The following is a 27,875-nucleotide window of genomic DNA, read 5'->3' on the forward strand; positions in this document are numbered from 1 at the left end:
TAATATTCATTTATTTGGTTGAAAGTAACCTGCCATTCCCCCCCCCCACCCAATTATTGACTTTCTTCAGATATCATTAAAAATATTCGCAGCTGTTGACAGATTTTCCACAATTATACGGGCTTGTTTTCCGGGGCAAATAGTTAATATTGGAAATTTTATATCAAAAAAATATATTGATATAGACAAAAAAAAGAAGAGGACCAAGGGTTTGGGATTTTGGGGAAACCAGAAGAAATTTGATAATATGAAAGGCTCCGGGAAATTCCTACGCATTTCCCCTTACGGGGTTTGAGGCCGTAGCAACCCGGGTGCCGGAGTTTGGGCTCCGGAAATACGATTTTTCGGAACCAATAAGTTTTTTATCTGTTCCCCAGTCAGCTTCAATTATACAAAGACTTCGATACCAGAAGAGGGGCGAAAAATTTTCTTTACCAACATCAAGGGGCTTGACAAAATATGTTAAAGATAGATACGAGCGGGTTTGTCAGCACTAAAATGTGCTGTTTTCAAACTAATATTCCACAATAAAACCTAAAAAAAAAGTGCATGCCTTCCCCAAGCAATAACGTGCATGACCTTTTTTTATAAAAATAGAAGTTTGGGAAAAAACCCTTTTGGGACCCCGGACGAGGGTTTTCATTAGTGTTTTTTATTATTTTTAGCTTTTTAACCAATTTTTTTTGATTTGACAAAAAATATAAAGATCGATCTAAAAAATAATAAATTTAAACCTTTTAAAAAACTAAAGGGCCGCTTCAAAAATGGGCAATGCTAATAGTAATAAAAACGTGAAATGGCTGTATAAGGGGGTAACAAAGGTAAACAAAGGGGAAATGATTCCATATAAAACACTAAATCACTATAGTTGCCCTAATTGCCATAAAAACATCTGTAGCAAAAAAGTTCAGGTAAAAGGCGTATCACTCACCAAATTTTCACTCATCATGTCAGCAAACATTTGTTGTGCTCTTCTAGTGGCTTCTTCTATAATATAAAGTACAACAAAGATAAGTTTTTTGTTGTTGTTTTTTAAAGGATGTAGTGAAAGAACGCGATTATTTGAACGATTCACAACGTTTAATAAAATTTACGTCGTTTACAACAATACTCTTGGTTTAATGTCAGTTATCCCTCCGTGCATTTGAGTCCACCCGTTGTAATATGACATTCATTCTATAAACTGTAAATGTTGTATTGCTGTGATGCACGCACACACACGCGCGCGCACGCACACACACAGATAGGTGGGCTGGTATACTTTACATGGCGAGGTGAATGTGTTGTTTTAGCCAATACAAAGTGAGGGTAAACCTACCAATACCTACACTCACCTCGCCATGTAAGCCCACCTCTGTGTGTGTGCGCGCGCGCGTGTGTGCGCGTGTGTGAGCATCGATCTTATTTACTTAAAAAGTATTGGGTTTTCAAATTTTTTTCCTGATTGTATATGAAAAAAAATTTTAAAAATTCGATATTTTAATTTAAAAAAAAAACAAATCTATTCAAGCTCGATTGTAAAACATGTTCTTGCAACTTATATTAAATCACTGTAAACTAACCAGTCTGGTGTCATTTTGGGAATCGCATTTATGACCGAGAATTCGTTGGAGATAAATTTAAAGTTTAATTTTAAAAAACCTTTTATCAGATGCTCTAGCCCGGGAATGTTTTCTTCTTTTAAAATTTTCTCTGCGGGGCTATGGGGGAGGTCCTGCGGGCCCCCGGGGGGTCCTAACTGATAATTAATAAAAAAATATATATATCTTAAATTGTTTTAAAATACATTAAAAGGATTGTTTTTATTTATTATATCTTTTTTTATGTTTTGGATATTATGAATAGCGTTGACTTAAAATTTTATGTATAAATGAATTAATTTTTTACAGAGAGAGTAAACATCTGTTTGTAAAATTTACATTAAAAATTTGGAATATTTGTTAAAATCTTGAGTTGAAAAGTCTTCAAAATAAAAATGAAAGTCTATGAAGGAGGGGTTTTATTTTCGCTTCTAGCAAACAGGGATTTAAACCCAAATAAAAATAAAAAAAAAAAAATCACATAAATAAAAAGTACAAAGATATCTTTTTTCAAATCAAAAATAAGCTCACACATAAACAAGTAAAAAACTTTATTCACTTTCAAGTCATTTTATAAGCATCCATACTACAAGAAAAAATTCTATTCATTTTCCAAAAACATACAACAAGTGCAAAAATGATATTCATCTTCCAAATCAAAATAAACGTCACATACATAAAACTACAAAATGATATTCTTCCCTGGTCATTATAAATCAACACATACAAGACAAAAGGGTTATTCATCTTTCAAATCAAAAATAAATCACAAAAAAAAGTACAAAACGTTATCATTTTTCAAGTCATTTTTTTAAACAAATTAAAACACATCTGTCCTCTTATAATAAATTAGGTCCTCCTGTTTTATTAAACAAAAAGATGAGAGTTTTAAAATTGTGAGGGCATCATTTCAAAAATCAAGTAAGATAAAAAAAAATCTTGTTTTCCCTTGAATAGCATTGCCCACCATGCTCTCCATTGTGAAATCTAAAATTTTTAGACGGATTTAAAAAATTTAAGAAAAACGGAAGATTGATGATCGGTCCAAAAAAAAAAATGATATCGGGAAGCCGGAGTCTTGTAGAAATACTTTTTCGTTATAACCGTTTATTTTGCTTAACATATAAAAATTAAGTAAAAAAAAGTTTTGTTTTGTAAAAAATTCATCAGTTTAAACCAGTACTTTCAAAAAAGCAAGTAAGACAAAACCAAATAAATCCAATATTTAAAAAGTTTGAAACTATAAGGAAAAACAATTTGAAAATATTATATTTTTCTTTTGAAACCGAAATTACATTTTTGCAAAATTAAAAGCAAAAACTTAACATGTTTTTTCTTAATGGTTTTTAAAAAAATTTGTGTTACTATAAAAAAAGCATTTCAGACAATGTACGCTATGTCCGATATAGGGAAAGTTTAAAACCGCGTAGTTTTTGGTTCGATTCTATTTCCCTTTCAAAGATTCGAAGTATATTATTAAATTGGCTCTTGCCACTAAAATGAAAAAAGATATTGTACACTAGAAAAGGGCCCTGAGCTACAAATGATCTTTAGTAATGTACATATAGACGTCCCGGTATATCCAATAAAAACTAAGCGAAACTCACCAAAATTTCTTTTCCTCTTTCTTTTCTTTTTTCGTTTCCGTCTGTCTGGCTTGCTATCTCCTAAACGATTTACAAATGTTAGCCAGCTCCCTTTAGGATCTATACGTTTATGTCGACTTTTTTCCACTTCCTGAAACGTTCAAATTATTGTCGATTGGTTGATTCCTTTAGTACGGAAACGTTAAAGGGTCTCCATTTAGTGGCGATCATTAGGTGTAAGCCTACTGATTTTTGTTCGATTTTAGATTATTTAACACAAATCAGTTCATTTTATTCACGAAGTCTAGATCATTTTTGTAAGTCTTGGTCACTTTTCTCAAAATGATTGAAGTTTTTTCATCAAGGCGATTTTTGTCAAAAGACAAATGTTTTACAAAAGACATAAAATAAAATACATTTTCGCATAAATAAAAACTTCAAGCATACTGTATCGAGAAAATGTTCGGCGAAATAAACGTTTTTTTAATCCTTGTAAATAAAATTATTGATTTGTGTTAAAACTTCTAATTAATTCGAATTAAAATCAGTCGACTTACACATCATGAAGGCCCTTTAACGAGTCCGTACTTTAGACATGTTCTAAAATGTCAGTTTATTTTCTAAATACTACACTACAAAAATCAATAAAAATATCAGTCAGCGTCCACATTATTATTGTAACAAATTAGTGTCGCCTATGTATGGTGGCTGATTTGGTACATTGCGCGTTGCGTTGTCGATAGCGACAACGCAACCTATATCGTTATCGCCTTCTCGTCTTGTAGCTAGCGACAACACGACAAAGCGCCAAACGGCGCGTTGTCGCACTGTCGTTTTGTCGTCCTGTACAGTACGCTCACGCGACTTTTTTAAAAAACCCCCGTGACCCGCGGATGAAAGGTTTTCCCCGGAAAGAAAATTTACTCGGTATTGTCCGCGGAAAACCCCGGAGAGAAAAATTTACCCCCGCGACATAAATCGGCGGCTAAACCGTTTTCCCCCCGGGGAACGAGTGGAAAAAATTTCGGAGGAACGGGCGGTCAAAAACCCGGGAAACGCTGGAAACCCCTTTAAAAATTTTAAAAATTAATTACTGTTTTAAAAATCAGTATACGTACGTCTGAACATTTTTGTACATAAACTAATGTAAAATTTTTTTGTTTTTTTTTTATTTTAAAAAATACATGTACAAATCATATTTCTTTTTCTTTTTCTTGTTATTGTGTTGGGTAATGTTAATAGTATTTGACATCAAGATAAAAACATTGCGTCGCAACTTCATGGGTAGGAAACTTGAAAAAAATAATGAAAAATTTGGGATATGCATTTATGGGAAAAAAATACTACAAAATTTATATGCCAGCTTTTTTTCTGATTTAAAAACTTTGAAAACGTAACCCCCAACAATTTTTCAGGCAATATTAGGGCGTCTCTTTCATGCGTTTTTACATTTTGTTTTTTTGCATGTTGATCATAAAGTTTAAAATTTTATTTTGGAACATAAAAGAAAGGTTTATTTTCAAAAAATACATTAAATGTATCTTTTAATTTTTCTAATTACAGGGGTGAGCGTAATGTATATGTTTTGAAGTTTTGGGTATCAACTGTTGAAGTCTATTTTCTTTTTTGTTTTAGTAGTTTGTTTGTTTGTTCTTTTTTACTTTTTTATAGATTTTTTTGCAGAATTTTGTTAACTTGACTTTATACTTTTTGTTATTTTATTATGAACAGAAATGTACTACAGTTATATAAGGCAAACAACAAATGGCAGTTATTTTCTAAGAACTTCCATCGACGATTTTAAATTTTTAAAAATATTTCATTTTATTTTTAAATCTTAAGATATTATTGTTCATGGGAATAATAGTATTTGTAGACAACATGTAGTTTTAAGTACATACAATTGAACGTAATTGTCTTTGCTTTCTTGTATTTATTGTATTAAGTTTTCATTGAAATTAATTCCGAGGATAATAATGTAATTTTATGATTTGTAAAAGGCAGCCTAATTATTATTTTTTTAATGGGTAAATTTGTGTCAAACAAATATACGGTATGTACAGTATACAAAAACTATTTCTCATGTCGATTTTTTACTGTAAAAAACACAAACAAACAAGTGTACCCGTTTTTAAAGAATATAATCGCATACAAATAAAATCTTATAGATGGTTTAAATATATTTTTCTTTTATTTCTAAGAATGATATGTACATGTATTTTATTTATGTCTTGTCTTGTATTCACACTCATCGACCTCTTACAGGACATGTACTGTAGCGTCAGTCATCATTGAGAAATCAGCACAAATGTCCTTTTTTATACTAAGTATCATATTTATGGCTCCATATAGTTTAACAGCAATAATACTTTGAGAACTACAAGGAATGAGAAAAGAAAAAATGACAGTGATAAAAGACGATTTCAGTTGTAAAATATTGGTATGTGGACGAAAAGTTTTGTGGTCGTTTTTAACAAAATATTTTAAAAAAAACCCAAAAAAAAACGGTACAGGTAATTATGTTCGTTCAAAAAATTTAACGTAAATAACATTTAAGGAGACGATTGTGGTCAAATTTTCAAGTCATTGTGTAAAAAGATGAGTTAAAAAAATAATAAAAAGTCTATTATTTTTGGAGGTTAAATTTTTAAAAAACCAAAATGACCCGGGGGTTCCCCCCCCGGGAAAAAGGGTGACTGGGTTTTATCGGGCGAATGGGAAAAACGGGCGGGCAGAATTTTTTTCCGCGGTGGAAAAACTGAACACCGGGGATCGCGGGGGGAAATTAAAACTTTCATCGCGGACGAACCCCCCCGTTTGTTTCCCCGATAAAAAAAAAACGTTTTCCCCGGGGGTATCGCGGAAAAAACAAAAAACCCGGGGGTGAGCGTACTGTATATAGCCCGGGAAACACGGCAAATGGCGGTTTGTCGTACGACGCGTTGTCGCGATTGCCCACTCTTTGGGGGTTTTTAAACCAAAACCCTTAGATTTGAAACCGAGCGGAAAAATGTGAATTTGCCCAAAAACACGCCACACGACCAAAAGCAACCCTTTGGCCGGGACAAACGTTAGCGAAAGGCCGGGCAAGACCAAAAAATCCGACAACGGCCGGGTTTGGGACGAAAGCACAAAAACGTTCCCCAAATCAGCCACCAACCCTTTTAGAAAAAGTTTGGCAGCAAAAAGAATGAACCCAAAAACCCAAAATAACCAAAAAAAAAAAAAAAAAAAAAATGTTTAAATATTTCAAAATACGAAATTAGAGCGGGAGCACATTTTTTGTAAAAAAGGGGCCCCGGTTTTCTGCTGAAACGAAATATTATTTAAAAAGTTTGAATTTTTTCAATTTCATTTTTTCGGGCATTTTTAAAAAAAATTGATAAATTTTTGGTGAAAAAATGAAAAAATAAATTAATAGTAAATAAAACCCGATAAAAAACAGGTAAGTTCAGTTTAAACTATTTTGAAATAAAGGGTTTCCCCCCCCTTTTCCACTTCTTTTGTTGTTTTTAATTTCCAAAAAAAATTCACTAAAATTTCTTTTCAAAACCCGAAGGTTTGGGTATTTGCAACGACCCCTTACATATTCCCTGAAAAAAAAATCAAAAAAACTTTCCCTTTTTTAAACAAAAACTGGCGGGATATTTGTTTCCCCCGTAACAAAAAAAGGAAAAACTCAACCGGACAGAGGGAAAATTTTTTTCCCGTCAAAACCCGAAAATTTCCCCTTTTTTTTTCTTGAACATTGTGAAAAATTCCAAGATTATATGGGACAATATAAAAAATGCAACTTGATTCACTTTCACGTAAATAAAAACTAGGGTTTGATTCTTTGGACTCAAAAAAGGGAAGTTTAAAAAATTTTTAAAAACCCAAAAAAACTTGCGCAAATAATTTTTTTAAATTTTGCCCTGATTAAAAAGGGAAAAAATGATTGAAACAAAAATTTAGGGGAAAAAATGGGTTTATCATTACCCTTTTAAAAGTAAACGCCCCCTTTAAATGAGCGTTTTTTTTCTTTTTAGGTTATGTTAAATTTTAGTCAAAAGGGGACTTATAATAACTTCCCTTTGTACTTTAAACATAAACCCTGGGGGCTGGTTTCCCCTTTTAGGGTTTAAGTTATTTTAAAGCAAAAACAAGGGGAAAAAATGCAATTAGAGTTTGGGTAGGCATTAAAAAAAAAAGTTAAAAAACATCCAAGGTCAAATTTAAAGGGAAAGGGTTTACTAAAAAAAATATTGGGGGGCCAAAAAATAAGGGTATGGGGGTGAGGGGTAAACATAGGGGAAAAAAGTTGTACATTTTTAAGGGATTGACTTTTGTTTTGAAAAATTTTATGGTTTTTTACTTGTAGTAATTTACTTTAGTAAAAGGGGAAAATTTAAATTTGTACAAAATTTTAGTATTTACTTTAGTATGAAAAATTGGTTTTGTTGTACATTGGTTTGTATTGGGCGTTAGTTTTGAAATTTTATGTTGTACATTGTAGTATTGGGCGTTATATTGAAAATTGGGATGTTGAACAATGTATTCATTTACTTTGTAGAAAATTTTATGTTGTTTAATTTTTTAGTATTTACTTTTTGTAAAGAAAATTGTTTTTACATTGTAGTATTTGACGTTAGTATAAATTTTATGTTTTAACCTTTTAGTAGGACCTTTTGTATGAAAATTTTTATTTTTTGTACATTGTGGTTTTTGAAAATTTAAATATGAAATTGTTGTTGTACTTTAGTATTTTTAGTTTGTATGAAATTGTTTTGTTTTTAAAATTGTAGTATTGATTTTTTATGAAATTGTTTTGTTGTTTCATTGTATTTTTACGTTTTGTATAAATTTTATGTTGTACATTTTTATTTTTGACTTAGTTTTGAAAATTTTATGTTGTACAATTTAAATTTTTACCCTTTTGTATAAATTGTATGTTGTACATGTATTATTGGCGTTTTGTATAAATTTTATGTTTTACATTTGTATTATTGGGCGTTAGTTTTTAAATTGTAGTTGTACATTGATTTTTTTGCTTTAAAATATGAAATTTATTTGTACTTGTATTATTGCTTAAAATGAAATTGTTGTTTTTTTAATTTTATTATTGGGCGGGAGTATTTAAAAAATATGTTGTACATTTATTTTTACTTTGTATGAAATTTTTATTTTTCATTGTAGTATTGCTTTAGTATGAAATTGTATGGCGTACATTATTTTTTGACTTAGTATAAATTTGGGAAAGGGTTTCATTTTTTATTTTACGTTAAGTATGAAATTTTTTATTTGGACATTGTTTGTATTGACTTTAAATATGAAAATTTTAGGGTTTTAAAATTTAGTATTTACTTTATTTTGAAATTGTTGTCGTACCCTTGTTTATTGACGTTAGTATTTAAATTTATTTGTTTCATTTAGTATTGACTTTTTTTATGAAAATTTTTATGTTTAAAATTGTATTTTGGGCTTAGTATGAAAATTTTAAAGTTGTACATTGTTTATTGGGGCTTTTTGTTTTGAAAAAGATGTTGACATTGGGAGTTTTTGACTTTAGTATGAAATTGTATGTTGTACATTGTAGTATTGACGTTAGTATGAAATTGTATGTTGTACATTGTAGTATTGACGTTAGTATTAAATTTTTAAAGTTTGTTTCAAAAGTATTATTGACTTTAGTTGAAAATTTTTATGTTGACATTGTATTATTTACTTTTTTTTTGAAATTTTATGTTGTTTCATTGTAGTATTACTTAGTTTTGAAATTTATGTTGTACATTGTTTAAAGGGCTTTAGTATAAAAATTTTAAAGTTATAAATTTTAGTATTGACGTTAGGGATGAAATTGTATTGGTTTGAACAATTTTATTATTTCTTTAGTTTGAAAATTGTAAAGTTGAACATTTATATTACTTAGTATTTAAATTTTATGTTTGTACATTTGTTTTATTTAAAGGGTTTGTATGAAATTGTATTTTTTACATTTTTTTTTTATTACGTTAGTATTTAAATTGTATGTTTTAAAATTTTTTATTGACTTTTTGATGAAATTGGGATTTTGTAAAATTGAGTATTGACTTTGTATGAATTGTATTGTTGAATTGTATTTTTTGACTTTTAGTTTTGAAAAATTTTAAAGTTGACATTGTATATTGCGTTTTGTTTTGAAATTGTATGTTTGACATTGAATTTTTGATTTTTAGAAAAATTTTATGTTTTACCTTGTAGTATTGACTTTTGTATTTAAATTGTAAAAGTTGTACATTTATTTTTGATTTTGTATGAAATTGATGTTGTACAATTTTTTATTGAGTTAGTTTTGAAATTGTATGTTCTACATTGGTTTTTATTGACTTTAGTATGAAAAAGTTGTTGTTACTTTTAGTATTGACTTTTGTATGAAAAATTTTATGTTTTTAATTTAGTTTTTGACTTTATATGAAATTGTATTTTTACATTGTATTTTTGAACTTTGTTTTGAAATTGTAAAGTTTTTATGTTGTACATTTTTAAATTTTTACGTTAGTTTTGAAAAATTTTATGGGTTTTTACATTTTATTATTGACTTTAAATATTAAATTGTATGTTTTTAAAATTGTATTTTTTGAGCGAAATATTTAAATTGTATGTTGTACATTTATTATTTTACTTTTAGTATGAAATTTATGTTTTACATTGAGTATTGAGCTTTAGGGATGAAATTGTATTTTTTGTACATTTTATTATTGACGTTAGTAAAGAAAATTTTTTGTTGTAAATTTTGTTTTAAATTGGGCTTTTTGTATGAAATTGTATTTTGTACAATGTATTATTTTACTTTAGTAGAAAAGTTTTGTTTCAAAGTATTATTTACTTTATATTGAAAATTGTATGTTTACATTGTATTATTGACCTTTTTGTATTGGGGAAAATTTTATTTTGTTTCCCTTTTTATTTTACGTTTAAATATGAAATTGTAAATTTTTACAATTTTTAGTATGACTTAAAAATGAAATTGTAAAAGTTGAAAAATTGTGGAAATTTACTTTGGGATTGAAATTTTATGTTTTTAATATGTATTATTTTCTTTTGTTTTGAAAAATTTTTATTTGGGGTTTCAAAGTTTATTGGGTTTGTAAAGAAAATTTTTGTTTTACATTGTATTTTTGCTTTTTTTATGAAAATTTTTATTTTTGTACAAGTATTAAATTTATTTAGTTATTTAAATTGTAAAGTTGTACAATGTATTATTGCTTTTGTTTTTTGAAATTTTATTTGACATTTTAAAATTTTTGACTTTGTATGAAATTTTTATTTGCTTTCAAGTGTATTATTGACCCATTTTGAAAAATTGGAGTTTTCATTTATAGTATTGACTTTAGAAAGAAAAGTATTTTGTAACAATTTTTATATTGGCTTAGTATTTAAAAATTTTTTTTGACATTGTAGAAATTTTTTTAGTATGGGAAAATTTTTATGTTGTTACAATGTATCATTTTCTTTTATTTTGGAAAAATTTTATGTTGTTAAAAATTAAATTTTTTGAAAATTAAAAAAATGAAATTTTATTGTGTACATTTTTTATTGACTTTATAATTTAATTTTATTTTTGTACTTGTTTTATGACCCTTTGGGAAGAAAAAAAAATAAATTAAAAATGTATCATTCTTTTTTTAGGAAAATTTATTTTGTATCCCTTGTTTTTTGACCCTTTTAAAATAAAAGAAATTGTTTTAAATTTCTTGATTATTTACCCTTTTAGTATGAAAATTGTAGTTTTTTTACATTTTTAAATTAAATTACGTTTATTAAAGAAATTGTATGTTGTTACATTTTATTGACGTTAGATGAAATTTTTATGTTTGGGAAAAATGTATTATTTTACTTTAGAATGAAAATTGTATGTTTGTACAAAAGTATTATTTACTTTAGGGAGAAATTTTTATGTTTAAAATTTTGATTTATTTACCTTTTGTAAAAGAAATTGTTTGTTTTTAAAAATGTATTATTTATTTTGTATGAAAAATTTTTATGTTTACAAAAGTAAATTTTTGCTTTTTATAGAAAAATTTTAATTTTTTGTACAATGTAACATTTTTGACTTTTAGTAAATGAAATTTAATGTTGGTACAATTGTATTATTGCTTTTTAGTTGAAAATTTGTATGTTATAACATTGGTAAATTATTGATTTAAGTATGAAATTGTATGTTGTACAATGTATAATTGTACTTAAACGTTATGGGGAAAAGTTGTATGTTGTAAAAATGTATCATTGCTTTTAGTATGAAATTTTGTATGTTGTCAATTGGGTATTATTGACTTGGGTATGGAATTGTATGTTGTACAAATGGTTATCATTGACTTTTAGTATGACCTTGTAAATGTTGTACATTGTATTATTGGCGTATAGTATGAAAATTGTATGTGTTGTATCATTGACTTTTAGTACTGAAAAATTGTAATTGTACATTGTGAAATTGCTTTTAGTAATGAAAATTGTCTAAAAAGGGTTGTACAATGTATCATTGCTTTTAGTAATGAAATTGTACTTTGTTGTACATTGTAAGTATTGACTTTTAGTATGAATTGTATGTTGTACAATGTATCATTGCTTTTAGTATGAAATTGTATGTTGTACATTGTAGTATTGGACTTAAGTATGAAATTGTATGTTGTACAATGTATCATTGCTTTTAGTATGGAATTGTATGTTGTCAATGAATCATTGCTTTTAGTATGAAATTGTATGTTGTACATTGTAGTATTGATTTTAGTATGAAATTGTATGTTGTACATTGTATATTGACTTAAGTAATGAAATTGTATGTTGTACAATGTATCATTGTTTTTAGTATGAAATTGTATGTTGTACATTGTATTATTGACTTAAGTATGAAATTGTATGTTGTACAATGTATTATTGACTTAAGTATGGAATTGTATGTTGTACAATGTATCATTGCTTTTAGTATGAAATTGTATGTTGTACAATGTATCATTGCTTTTAGTATGAAATTGTATGTTGTACATTGTAGTATTGACTTAAGTATGAAATTGTATGTTGTACAATGTATCATTGCTTTTAGTATGGAAGTATGAAATTGTATGTTGTACAATGTATCATTGCTTTTAGTATGAAATTGTATGTTGTACAATGTATCATTGCTTTTAGTATTAAATTGTATATTGTACAATGTAACATTGCTTTTAGTATGAAATTGTATGTTGTACATTGTAGTATTGATTTTAGTATGAAATTGTATGTTGTAATTGTATTATTGACTTAAGTATGAAATTGTATGTTGTACAATGTATCATTGTTTTTAGTGTGAAATTGTATGTTATACATTGTATTATTGACTTAAGTATGAAATTGTATGTTGTACAATGTATTATTGACTTAAGTATGGAATTGTATGTTGTACAATGTATCATTGTTTTTAGTATGAAATTGTATGTTATACATTGTATTATTGACTTAAGTATGAAATTGTATGTTGTGTACAATGTATTATTGACTTAAGTATGGAATCGTATGTTGTACAATGTATCATTGTTTTTTAGTATGGAATTGTATGTTGTACATTGTATTATTGGCTATAGTATGAAATTGTATGTTGTACATTGTAGTATTGATTTTAGTATGAAATTGTATGTTGTACATTGTATTATTGACTTAAGTATGGAATTGTATGTTTTAAAAATGTATCTTTCTTTTTTTATGAAAGGAAAATTTTATGTTGTACATTGTATTATTGGCTATAGTATGAAATCGTATGTTGTACAATGTAGTATTGCTTTTAGTATGAAATTGTATGTTGTACAATGTATCATTGCTTTTAGTATGAAATTGTATGTTGTACATTGTATTATTGACTTTAGTATGAAATTGTATGTTGTACATTGTATTATTGACTTTAGTATGAAATTGTATGTTGTACAATGTATCATTGCTTTTAGTATGAAATTGTATGTTGTACATTGTATTATTGACTTAAGTATGAAATTGTATGTTGTACATTGTATTATTGACTTAAGTATGAAATTGTATGTTGTAAAATGTATTATTGACTTTAGTTTGAAATTGTATGTTTAACATTGTATTTATGACTTGTATTTTTGTTATTTATGTGTAAAAATGAAAACTTTCAATATACAAAATGTACGAGTATGCATCACACTACAAGTATTTTTGTTATTTATGTAAAAATGAATACTTTCAATTTACGAGTATGCATCACACTACAAGTAGTTTTGTTATGTAAAAATGAATACTTTCAATCTACAAAATGTACGAGTATGCATCACACTACAAGTAGTTTTGTTATGTAAAAATGAAAACTTTCAATCTACAAAATGTACGAGTATGCATCACACTACAAGTAGTTTTGTTATGTAAAAATGAAAACTTTCAATCTACAAAATGTACGAGTATGCATCACACTACAAGTATTTTTGTTATTTATGTAAATATGTATACTTTCAATATACGAGTTTGCATCACACTAGAAATATTATTGTTATTCATGTAAAAATGAATACTTTCAATATACGAGTTTGCATCACACTACAGGTATTATTGTTATTTAAGTAAAAAAAAGAAAACTTTCAATATACAGTTTACATCACACTACAAATATTATTGTTATTTATGTAAAAATGAATACTTTCAATAATACAAGTATGCATCACACTCGAGTATTTTTGTTATTTATGTAAAAATATATACTTTCAATATACGAGTTTGCATCACACTACAAGTATTATTGTTATTTATGTAAAAATGAATACTTTCAATATACGAGTTTGCATCACACTACAAGTATTATAACTATTTTATTTTTGTAAAAATGTACACTTGCACTATCATTTATTTGTTATGTTAAAATTATGTTATAAAATCTACTAGACGTTCTTAAGTCTTTCACAACGGATTCTGCTGTATCGTTAATGAAATCATTGAAATATGTTGTGTTGTCATCTAGAAGGATTCTTCTTTAATACTGTCTCTATTTAAAATGAATTATATTCTGTCAGCATTGTTTTTGTCAAAATCTGTCAATAAGCATACTTTCTGTTCTAAATCAAAATGAACATGCATAATTTGATAATGTTTCAACAATTTACGGAGCAATAGTGATCTAGTTTAATATAGAACTATGGCCAATAACTTATGAATGACAAAATGAATGCAATCATTAGAGATAAATCGGATACCAAAAAGCAAATCAATTAGGCCGTAGACACGCCCGAACTATGAGACAAATACGGAAATTCATCGATCAAAAATATTTCAATTATTTTCCGATAAAAACAGAATGACTTAACAAAATTAAAACCACATTGACAGATGGTTTAATTGATATCAGGCTTATTTGGCCAGTATGGCGTATAAAAATTGTTAAATTTTATGAAAATCTAACTGATTGGAGAACTTCATTTGAAGTATAAAAGATTAACTAATAATTAGTCCTGACACATAAGTTATGTTATATAACAACAACAACATCAACAACAACAACAAGAAAATCGTAATTTTAATATTCAAGATATGGAACTATGTTTTTGTAGTAATTATTAATGTTAATGTTTGAAAGAAAAACGTTTAGATATTGCATATAGAACGCAGATAAATTAGATAATGCACTTTTTATATAAACTAAGCACATGTTGTATACGTGGCCGGATAGTTAGTGATGCTGATATCGAACCATTTTGGGCCCATCACGTTTTCGGTTCAATCCCCTCAGTGCATTTTCATTTTTAGGGTTTACGAAGCTTTTCCCCCTAAATTTAAATGGTTTTTACTTTAAATTGTCCTAGTTGGAAAGGCTTAAAAATGAACCCCCAAAAAATTTTATATTTTGGTTAAACCCCACACAAAAGGGGGGGGGAACATTTCATGTACATTTTTCAAATTTTTTTAACCCCTTTTTTCCCGAATATTTAGGGAAATTACATTGTCGTATGCTGCTAGATGGGCGTTTATTTCACGACAGACTTGCGGCTTATATGTTCTGATTAACTGGTGATATAAATGAGTGCATTAGGTGTATTCTAGAAATGATTAAATGTAAACATTGCAAAAATACTTGTTTATCAACTTGTAACTATTCTTTAAAATTTAAATATAATTAATAAAACAACAGATACATTGTTTCAATTTTTATTTTTAATTTGCGTGACGAACTCGAATATTTTTTTCTTAAAAACTAGTGAGCCTTGATAAACTTTATATCACATGCTTAATTAAACATAGAGATCTTGTAAACAAAGTAGCGTTTGATTTCAACTTGATATACAGGGCGGGTCGACAAATAAATATTCGATTATGTTTGGTCTATTTCTTTGTTTCCTCTAAATTATCATTCATGAAATTTTAAACTCTAAGAGGGAAGACTAAGAGCCTTTTATTATTTTTTTTCCATTGTTTCAAAACATATATAAAAAAAACACTTTAATTGTTATACATTTTGTGTTGAACAGCACAGAATAGAGGGATAACATTGTGTGTACATAATACATGTATAATGTAATCCAAAATAATTACCGTAGATGTTCATATAACAGAGTATAGGGAAATATAATTACCGTAGATGTTCATATAACAGAGTATAGGGAAATATAATTACCGTAGATGTTCATATAACAGAGTATAGGGAAATATAATTACCGTAGATGTTCATATAACAGAGTATAGGGAAATATAATTACAGTAGATGTTCATATAACAGAGTATAGGGAAATATAATTACCGTAGATGTTCATATAACAGAGTATAGGGAAATATAATTACCGTTGATGTTCATATAACAGAGTATAGGGAAATATAATTACCGTAGATGTTCATATAACAGAGTATAGGGAAATATGTATATAGAAACAATATTATCATAATGATGATGATAGATGACTATGTTAGAAAGGATTAAAGTACGGAACAAGCAATACAGGTGCTAGAATGAACATCTAGGGGGTATTTCACATCAATTATTCATCAGTTATCAGTCGGCATACTTTAAAGGGATTCCACTGAGGTATTTTGACATGATGGGACTGAAAATATTTTTTCCATATAAATGTACCATTTGAGGTAAGTTTAGACCAATAATCTTTGTGCAATCTTTCAGATCATTCACGCACTTCCAGAATAATTATTCAAATTGTAACAAAATGACCCAAAATGTAAAGCTTTTAAACGCTTTTCACTCAAATCGGGCTAAGGAAAGCATAGAAATACGATTTTCAATTTATTTCAAAGTATATTTCTTAACTATCGTTGCATATATTTCTGTTTAATGTGCCCCAGCTCATTTATGCAAGAAATTAAAAAAAAGTTATGTTTTTAGGCTTTTAAACCTCAGTGGAGTTCCTTTAACAAGAAAATAGTGATATTATCTGTCCAAACCATCATAAACACACACCTTTTTTCTAATTTATTGAATGTATTCCACTTTTTTCTATTCATTCACAAATGTCACAGATATAAAATGTGTAGTATTATAAGGTTATTACACTTTGTTGAATACAACTCTGTTGCAAATGCTAAAAGTGCATTTTATGAATGTTTATCATGCTTCTTGTACTTCATGATTTCTATACAAAGTAAGGCCGTGTCTACACCTATTCAAGTTTCTTACATGTCACATTTAGATAAGCTAAATAAATGGCCCTTTCAACATTTTTTCAGGCACAATTTTTACTGAAATGTCTCATTAAGATAGCCCAGGATTTATACCTTTGTCTTTGCAAGACTATCATGTTTCTGTAAAATATGTGAAAAAAAGCGGGAAAATGATGCAATTAGCTAACACAGAATGGAGTAAAATTGAAAAAATGTGACAAAAATTTATTTTGATGCAAATTCTTTATTCGATGAAAGTTATTCACTAAATGAACAAGATCATTTTAAATCCATTTTGACTCTACTTGAAAAAGAGCTCTTTTTCATTTTTTACGATGTATTTATTTTTATTTATTTTATTTTTTTGCTCTTCTGTGTATCAGCGTATTGATTTGTTCCTTTGATCAAGACATTGTAATCATTTACTGAAATTCAAAGGACATGTACACTGAATCAACAACAAAAAGTCAGAAAATAATAAAAATAACAGCACTATCAAACTTTCGGGCACATGTTTTGTGTCACAGTGTCTTGACAGCCAAAAACTTGTAGAAAAATAGAACGTGTTCTAACTTTCTTGCAAGAAATTATCTTCATGGATGTCACATAATTTCTCGTTAAAAACCATTCAAGTAGGGTGTCTACACTATCCAATTCAAGAGAATATGATACTTGCATTCAAGACTTGGATAGGTGTAGACGGGCACTAAGTATTGTGCCTGCTTTTCCTCTAACAAGAAAGGCTGATCGGTGTTCCTGTATTTGTGTGCTCGTCGCAATCCCATTATGTTGGTTTTGTCATGGCGTGGCTCATATTAATCTTCGATCAATAGTTGGAAGGTTCGTGTGATGCACCCAATAAGATGTGTTTACATTAAAATAATTATATTGAGCGTTTTATAGTGCAATAATTTATTATGTTATATGTCATCCATGTGGTAAGATAGAGACCGCGTAGTTCTTTGTTGTTATTTTTTTCTTTCTTATTCATATTTTCAATATTATTGAAGCTATGATTGTTTTTAGTTGTTGTATTTGTTTAAACGCTTTTCATTTTGGATCATTTTTTACATTTTGAATAATTATTCCGGAAAAACAAAGTGCGCGAATGATTAGTGGTCTAAACCAACACCAAATGGTACATTTATCTGGAAAAAATATTTTCAGTCCCATCATGTCAAAAAAAAAACCTTAGTGGAGCCCTTTGATATGTTTTGCACTTTTTTGCTTTTAAAACATCATTACGGATAAATTATCGTAAAGGCAATAGACATAAAATATATGAAACCCCAGAAAAAGTCCATATAATACAATTCAAAACGAGACAAAACATTGTTTATGAGTTTGCAATAAATCGTCCAGTTCCATTAGTTTTAACATTTTTATTGTAGCGCGATTGCGGAACAAGTTCTTGCAATCCCAGTACTGGTGTCATTTTAGCCTTAAAACTGTGTACAGAACAAAACAACATACTAATACTTTCTGTGTCGTTTTCTTATTGTAACGGAAGAATATCGTGATACTATATTTTATCGTGTGAAATTTCGCGGCTCCAAACGGCATTTTATGAAGTGATAAAAGATTAATTGACTGTCATATTTACACATCTAATCATTGTAACAACAGAACCAATGACACGAAATTTTTGTCAAAACATCGGCTAGTATCTAAAGCCAGTTTTATACGAAAGCAAACAATTCATGTATCCGATTGAATCCGAATTTAACATTTTCAAATAGTTGACGCACACTTTTCTTTTACTTGTCTAAATTTCAAAGAAGCTTTAAACTTACAGCAAATAAAAAAATCAAACGCCACCAGCCAATTTGGCGCCAAATGATTTACTAAAGGATATAAATGATACTGTTAATATGTCTGTAGGAAGGTCAATTGTATGTATAAAGTGTGAAATGAAGACATAAGAAGATATTTTATCATGTTCTCTTTACTTCATATTATATTTCATCGCCGTTTTGACTGGAATTATTTTGTCACGGCAACAATATTATATAACATGCAGCTTTCACTTTCCAAAAATCTTTCAGCACGCATTGATGAGTGTACATATTTATATCATTATTATTTTATTATTATTATTATTATTATGATTATTATAAAGTATTAGTTGTGACAGATAATATTCTACCAATAAGTTTTAGAGCGGAGATTTTGTTTTACTTGTACATTTGATGGGAAAGTTTATATCCTACCTGCAAATTTAATGGTAAGGCTCTTTTACAATACGCCTTTTTTTAGATGAGAGTGTTTTTGTCCGGGGACAGCTCCCTGCACAGATAAATTTTGATATTGTGAAGAAATATAATAATTTCCGTTTCAAAGTCGGTAAAATGTCGTCTGCTTATGTTTTGCATATTCATATAGCGTATGAATATTGGCGGGAAAATGCTCCATTTTCTCGTGCTGAGTATAAAAGCACGCACCGGCGTGTTTTAGGCCATTCGAGGCTTTACATTGGTAGCGAAACATATCTTACTAGTATTTCCCTCCCACCCACCCAATTTATCTTAATTAGAACAGCTTATAACTGACAATTTTTGTTTCAATGTATATATAGACTGGATTTGTTAAAGTTTTAATAATAATTTTTTCGTTTCAGTTTTTCTTCATCCGATGCTTTCCGAGAGATAGATGTGGCTTTCGTCATTTTCTGGTTCTTCGATGTTCTTTATTTTTTGTGCATATAGAACTGATTTTCCAATTCGACGAATGCTTTATTCCATGATAGCGACGACGTATTACAGACGTCAGGCGATATATTAGCACAAATAATGAATTGTCGATATACCAATAATAAGCCATATTCCTACTTATGTCTTGTTTTCATATTAATTATATATTCAGTGAGGTTTTATCATTGTTAAGGATATTTACAGTTTGACGACTTTGATAAGGAAATAATTGTTTTACTCGCGTTTTAAGGGAGTAAATACCTTAACATGATTTTATTTAGAGTCTAATTAGATCCTGTAAACCATTGTATACGAATACTGTAGTCAATCTTGATTAGCAAAAAACGATGAACATTTATATAGGTGCGAAATTAATGGTAGATTCGCTGGATTGACTGAATTATACCTCGGAATCAGAAATTATAAACACATTCATTAATTCATTTTTTTAAGTATTTGTTCGAATTAAAAATAAATTTCATTGCTCATTTTCTTATCTTCAAGCTTGTAATTTAGAAAACATTTTACAAACAGGGAAAAGTCGTAACTCCTTTGTTAAATAGCTGTAATTCAGATATCAGTGTGAAAATAAATAAACATAACAAAATGTTATCAAACTAATTGTTATAAAAATAAGAATCAATAACTGTAGCATTTATTTTACTTTTCATGTTTCCATGTTTGCATATTTTTAAAAAAAATGTTCTTTTTTATGATGCGTTTAACAAAATAAATTGTGTGAACTGTGAAGACTACAGTCTGTCCAATGTAACATTATATACTAGGCCTACTAACATTTAGTAGATTTGTTGCTAATGAAGGTAAATAGGGGCTGGTGATTATCATATTTTATTAAAGGAAACAAAGACAGCAATATATATATGATAATAATAATGGCCTTAATGTACCCGGTAGTCCCCGTTTGTCGCCTAAAAAGACCAAATTGAAATAAACATTATTTTTATTTACATTTTATTGTTTGTAGGCTGTGAAATTCTAACAGTTTTCTAGTATAATTTTATGATTACTTTGAAGAGGACTACAATGTTAATCTGTCAAACACCTTTGTAACACTAACATTATTACATCATTAGTGTGAACTTATTGAATGTATACTCAATTTATATATAATAGTTGTCTTTGTAGACGATATGTCACAATAAAAGTCGCCTTAAACACAAACACCTGTGTAACACATTTCTTTTGTTCAAAACACTTTCTTTTATTTAAAAGATGTTTATGTCATGATTAGTGTTAGTAATAAATCAATTGTCCAGTAATGAAAATATAAATAAATAACTTATTGTTTATTTCGTTTATTTGTATCGACCGATTTTCGTTTATTTGTATCGACCGATTTTTTTTAAGAAAAGAAGCAAAGGCGAGGAAACAACAAGACTTTTCGAATCAACTACAGTTGCACAAACCTTTCACCCGCTTAAACTTTGAAAATAACTCATTAGAAAATATTTTGCTGAAATGATACGTATTTTTTTTTTAAAAATGATACAATTAATTAAGGGACATATCACAATTAATTTAGGGACATATCTACAACTAAAGGATTCAGTAATGTTTCCTACCTTATCGTTTGTGCTGTAATTGTTTAACTCATCAGCATGTAAATCTCTGTATTTGTCTGCTTCTAAATCTCCGTATTCGTCTGCTTCTAAACTATTTGAGGGGAACTGATGAATATCACTAACTTCTATACTCTCCTTATCTCTCATAGAATTGTCTCTTTGATGTATTCTTCCTCTTTTCCCTCGGCTTATCACCCTCGGAGGGTCCACAATAACATACATCAATATTAATACATTGAAAAAATTCTTAAATGATAAAAACTGCATATCTGACATCAATAAATACTATCCATATACATACTAAGTTATCACATTCATTTACTTAAAGTAAATTTTACTTGTTACAGGATGTATTATTTTCACATTATAAACTGTTTATCTTTCAAATATACATATTTTGATCTATATGTATCAAGAAAAAATAAAACGAACTTTCAACTTTTTTAATTCCTAGATGGTTTATAGAACGCCATGAAGATTTTTTATCTGAGGAAACTGCAGTTGATAAAACATAGATAACACTTTCAAAATTATCTTTATAAACTTTATCCTGGCGAATATTCTCTGATCTTATTTCAATCTAATGCTGAGAGAGTTCCTTGATCACAATTTTTATAATTGTAACATTTACAAATAAACGTCTGTCCGGTTATACATTTAGGTATATTTAAAATTTTAACAGTATTAAAGGCACATTTAACACTACCGTAAGTCCCTTTGATATACAATAAAAATATTGCAATCTCATTCCAAGCTCAGTTATTTTTTCCCTACTTCTTGTGTGAAAATATAAGCCTTCGTATCTCAAACTTTACAAAATTTAAGCTAAAAACTGACTTTTAGTCGCAAAACAAGTACTAGAGTAATAATCCAACTACTTCAAAACGGTAGAAAAAGTTTTAAGTGTTTGACACGGTGCTTAATTTGAGCTGCCCTATTGTCGTACAACGAAGAGGTTATTTATTTTGTGGATTCGCATGTTTAACGCTAATAGTTGAGGTTAAAAGATACTTTTGTTTGCGCTCCTCGCATGTTACGTTTTGTAAAATGCGTTCTTCAAATATTATTTACCGATTTTCTTAATCGACAAAATCACACTAACAAATAATTAGGGGTTTGTTTTTATTCAAGTAGCGAACCAGATCAGAATGCATAAAGATGGTCCACTTATTTAAACGCTTTTGATCTGATAAGGCGGAGATTTCGTTTCCAAACAAAACCCTAAAGTTACTACACCTTAAAGGATCTCACGAACCCTAAAATAATTATTAGACTTTTAAAAAAAGCAAGGATAATATGTTGCCTTGAAGAGAGATTGATTGGGTAAAAATAGAGATACTTATTTAATGCAATCTCTATGCTTAAATACATGACAGAATCTGTGATACGCCAGAAATAATAGTGTATATGACAGTGAGACAATCAACATGTTAAAGTATGAGACTGAGTTAGTGTGGTCCTCTGTATGTTAAAATATGTCATTGAGTCAATAAGGCCCTCAACATGTTAACGTATGTGACTGTGGCAACGTGGCCCTCATCGTGTTTAATTATGTGACTGAGTTAGTGTGGCCCTCAACTTGTTAAAGTATGTGATTGTGTCAGTGCGGCCCTAATTATGTTTAAGTATGTGACTGAGTCATGGGCACTCAACATGTTAAATATGTGACTGAGTCAGTGTGGCCCTCAACTTGTTAAAGTATGTGATTGTGTCAGTGCGGCCCTAATTATGTTTAAGTATGTTACTGAGTCATGGGCACTCAACATGTTAAAGTATGTGACTTAGTCAGTGTGGCACTCAACATGTTAAAGTATGTGACTGAGTCAGTGTGGCCCTTATTGTGTTAAAGTATGTGACTGAGTCAGTGTGACCCTCAACATGTTAAAGTATGCGATTGTGTCATTGTGGCCCTAATTATGTTAAAGTATGTGACTGAGTCAGTGTGGCACTCAACATGTTAAAGTATGTGATTGTGTCATTGTGGCCCTAATTATGTTAAAGTATGTGACTGAGTCAGTGTGGCACTCAACATGTTAAAGTATGTGACTGAGTCAGTGTGGCCCTTATTGTGTTAAAGTATGTGACTGAGTCAGTGTGACCCGCAACATGTTAAAGTACGTGACTGAGTCAGTGTGACCCTCAACATGTTAAAGTATGTGACTGAGTCAGTGTTGCCCAAATTATGTTAAAATATGTGACTGAGTCGGTGTGGCACTCAACATGTTAAAGCATGCGATTGTGTCATTGTGGCCCTAATTATGTTAAAGTATGTGACTGAGTCAGTGTGGCACTCAACATGTTAAAGTATGTGATTGTGTCAGTGTGGCCCTAATTATGTTAAAGTATGTGACTGAGTCAGTGTGGCACTCAACATGTTAAAGTATGTGACTGAGTCAGAGTGGCACTCAAGATGTTAAAGTATGTGATTGTGTCATTGTGGCCCTAATTATGTTAAAGTATGTGATTGTGTCAGTGTGGCATTCAACATGTTTAAGTATGTGACTGAGTCAGTCTGGCACTCAACATGTTAAAGTATGTGACTGAGTCGGTGTGGAACTCAACATGTTAAAGTATGTGACTGAGTCAGTGTGGCCCTCAACATGTTAAAGTATTTGATTGTGTCAGTGTGGCCCTAATTATGTTAAAGTATGTGACTGAGTCAGTGTGGCCCTAATTATGTTAAAGTATGTGACTGAGCCAGTGTGACCCTCAACATGTTAAAATATGTGACTGAGTCGGTGTGGCACTCAACATGTTAAAGTATGTGACATGTTAAAGTATGTGATTTTGTCAGTGTGGCTCTAATTATGTTAAAGTATGTGATTGTGTAAGTATGGCCCTAATTATGTTAAAATATGTGACCGAAGCAGTGAGGCCCTCAACAAGTTAAAGTATGTGACTGAGTTAGTATGGCACTCAACATGTTCAAGTATGTGACTGAGTCAGTGTGGCCCTAATTATGTTTAAGTATGTGACTGAGTTAGTGCGGCCCTAAACTTGTTAAAGTATGTGATTGTGTCAGTGTGACATTAATTATGTTTAAGTATGTGACTAAGTCAGAGTGGCATTCAACATGTTAAATATGTGACTGAGTCAGTGTGGCCCTCAACTTGTTAAAGTATGTGATTGTGTCAGTGTAGCCCTAATTATGTTTAAGTATGTGACTGAGTCAGTGTGGCCCTAATTATGTTAAAGTATGTGATTGAGTCAGTGTGGCCCTAATTATGTTAAAGTATGTGACTGAGTCAGTGTGGCCCTAATTATGTTAAAGTATGTGACTGAGTCAGTGTGGCCCTCAACATGTTAAAGTATGTGATTGTGTCAGTGTGGCCCTAATTATGTTAAAGTATGTGACTGAGTCAGTGTGGCCCTCAACATGTTAAAGTATGTGATTGTGTCAGTGTGGCCCTAATTATGTTAAAGTATGTGACTGAGTCAGTGTGGCCCTTATTATGTTAAAGTATGTGACTGAGTCGGTGTGGCTCTAAATTATATGAAAGTATGTGATTGAGTCAGTGTGGCCCTAATTATGTTAAAGTATGTGACTGAGTCAGTGTAGCCCTAATTATGTTAAAGTATGTGACTGAGTCAGTGTGGCCCTTATTATGTTAAAGTATGTGACTGAGTCGGTGTGGCTCTAATTATATGAAAGTATGTGATTGAGTCAGTGTGGCCCTAATTATGTTAAAGTATGTGACTGAGTCAGTGTGGCCCTAATTATGTTAAAGTACATGATTGTGTCAGTGTGGCCCTAATTATGTTAAAGTATGTGACCAAGTCAGTGAGGCCCTCGCCATGTTATAAAACATGTGACTGAGTTATTGTAGCACTCTAGAAGTTGAAGTATGTGACTGAGTCAGTATGGCCCTCAACATGGAAAGTATGTGACTGAGTTAGTGTTACCTTCAACATGTTCAGGTATTTAAGTGAGTTAGTGTAGCCCTAATTATGTTAAAGTATGTGACTGAGGCAGTGTGGCACACAACATGTTAAAGTATGTGACTGAGTTAGTATGGCCCTCAACATGTTAAAACATGTGACTGAGTCATTGTAGCACTTAACAAGTTGAAGTATGTGACAAAATCAGAGTGGCCTTATTCATAATAAAGTATGTGACTTATTCAGTGCAGCCCTCTACATGTTGATGTGACTTAATCACAGTAGCCCTCTACATGTTGATGTAACTAAATCAGTGCGGCCCTCTACATGTGGATGTGACTTAATCACAGTGGCCCTCTACATGTTGATGCAACTTAATCACAGTGGCCCTCTACATGTTGATGTGACTTAATCACAGTGGCCCTCTACATGTTGATGTAACTAAATCAGTGCGGCCCTCTACATGTGGATGTGACTTAATCACAGTGGCCCTCTACATGTTGATGCGACTTAATCACAGTGGCCCTCTACATGTTGATGTGACTTAATCACAGTGGCCCTCTACATGTTGATGTGACTTAATCACTGTGGCCCTCTACATGTTGATGTGACTTAATCACAGTGGCCCTCTACATGTTGATGTGACTTAATCACAGTGGCCCTCTACATATTGATGTGACTTAATCACTGTGGCCCTCTACGTGTTGATGTGACTAAATCAGTGCGGCCCTCTACATGTTGATGTGACTTAATCACAGTGGCCCTCTACATGTTGATGTGACTTAATCACAGTGGCCCTCTACATGTTGATGTGACTTAATCACAGTGGCCCTCTACATATTGATGTGACTTAATCACTGTGGCCCTCTACATGTTGATGTGACTAAATCAGTGCGGCCCTCTATATGTTGATGTGACTTAATCACAGTGGCCCTCTACATGTTGATGTGACTAAATCAGTGCGGCCCTCTATATGTTGATGTGACTTAATCACAGTGGCCCTCTACATGTTGATGTGACTTAATCACAGTGGCCCTCTACATATTGATGTGACTTAATCACTGTGGCCCTCTACATGTTGATGTGACTTAATCAGTGTGGCCCTCTACATGTCGATGTGACTTAATCACAGTGGCTCTCTACATGTTGATGTGACTTAATCACAGTGGCCCACTACATGTTGATGTGACTTAATCACAGTGGCCCTCTATATGTTGAAGTATGTGACTAAATCAGTGCGGCCCTCTACATGTCATGTGACTTAACACGGGCCTCATGCGACTAAACATTGGCATAATGTGATGTGAATTATAGTGGCATAGAATTTGACTATAGTCGGACTAATTCATTGAACATGCACTCAAGTATGTGACAGAGCTTGTGGGACATTCAACATGTTCAAGTATGTGACAAAGCATGTGAGAAACTCAACATATTTAAGAATGTGACAAAGCATGTGAGACCCTCAACATGATAAAGTATGTGACAGAGCTTGTGGGACATTCAACATGTTAAAGTATGTGACAAAGCATGTGAGACACTCAACATATTTAAAGAATGTGACAAAGCATGTGAGACACTAAACATGATAAAGTATGTGACAGAGCTTGTGGGACATTCAACATGATAAAGTATGTGACAAAGCATGTGAGACACTCAACATATTTAAGAATGTGACAAAGCATGTGAGACACTAAACATGTTAAAGAATGTGACGGAGCTTGTTGGACATTTAACATGTTAAAGAATGTGACAAAGCATGTGAGACACTCAACACATTAAAGAACGTGACAAATCATGTGAGACACTCAACATATTAAAGAACGTGACAAATCATGTGAGACACTCTTTATGTTAAGGTATGTTACAAAGCATGTAAGACACTCAACATATTAAAGAACGTGACAAAGCATGTGAGACACTAAACATATTAAAGAACGTGACAAATCATGTGAGACACTCTTTATGTTAAGGTATGTTACAAAGCATGTGAGACACTCAACATATTAAAGAACGTGACAAAGCATGTGAGACACTAAACATGTTAAAGAACGTGACAAATCATGTGAGACACTCTTTATGTTAAGGTATGTTACAAAGCATGTGAGACACTCAACATATTAAAGAACGTGACAAATCATGTGAGACACTAAACATATTAAAGAACGTGACAAATCATGTGAGACACTCTTTATGTTAAGGTATGTTACAAAGCATGTGAGACACTCAACATATTAAAGAACGTGACAAATCATGTGAGACACTAAACATATTAAAGAACGTGACAAATCATGTGAGACACTCTTTATGTTAAGGTATGTTACAAAGCATGTGAGACACTCAACATATTAAAGAACGTGACAAATCATGTGAGACACTAAACATGTTAAAGAATGTGACAGAGCATGTGAGACACTCTTTATGTTAAGGTATTAGATGCCTTATGCAGAACCTCCGTTCTGAAGAGTATTCATTTTCAGTGAGGACACAGAGTCTTGATAGTGCGTGGATTCAAACCTGAGAAGAGGCAGTTTTTTCTTAATTTTTTTTCTTTTTTTTTTTGTTTGGCCAGATTTTGATAACTTTTCTCTTTTTTTTATATAAAAACTAGAATTAAGAAAAAATTAAATTGGATACGGTAACAACTTAAAATGATTATAATTTGAAATCGGCATGGTAAACTTTCTTTATATTTTTCACAAATATTTGATTTATATCAAGATAATCATTATTAAATAATATTTTGATGCCTCTACTTTATATTACAAAATCTAACAGGTTTTCTTACCCCATCATCTTCTTATTTGAGTACCTGTCTTAATAAACCAAAAAAACCTTTTCAGAGACATTTGTGATTAGTTTTATTTGTAGTTATTAAAAAAAAAGCTATGGTTCTTTATTAGTCACATAACTAAGAAAAATATGAAACTTGCAAAACTTTCCTTCAGATAATGAAAACAA

At 30.3% G+C, this 27,875-nt stretch overlaps 1 protein-coding gene across 1 annotated transcript; it reads right to left on the reverse strand.

The window, feature by feature from the left end:
* Window positions 1-931: 931 nt before the first annotated feature.
* On the reverse strand, window positions 932-22,129 carry LOC132753911 (uncharacterized; the record flags this gene model as incomplete). The annotated part of the gene is made up of 3 exons (XM_060744462.1): window positions 21,036-22,129; window positions 3,188-3,317; window positions 932-987 (listed from the first exon to the last, which is right to left on the reverse strand). Coding segments are annotated over exons 1-3 (462 nt in total), but the record flags the coding sequence as incomplete, so codon positions are not given.
* Window positions 22,130-27,875: the final 5,746 nt, after the last annotated feature.

The sequence above is a fragment of the Ruditapes philippinarum genome, unplaced genomic scaffold (assembly GCF_026571515.1).
Source record: "Ruditapes philippinarum isolate M1 unplaced genomic scaffold, ASM2657151v2 ctg3541_1_1_1_1, whole genome shotgun sequence".
NCBI classification, from domain to species: Eukaryota; Metazoa; Mollusca; class Bivalvia; order Venerida; family Veneridae; genus Ruditapes; species Ruditapes philippinarum.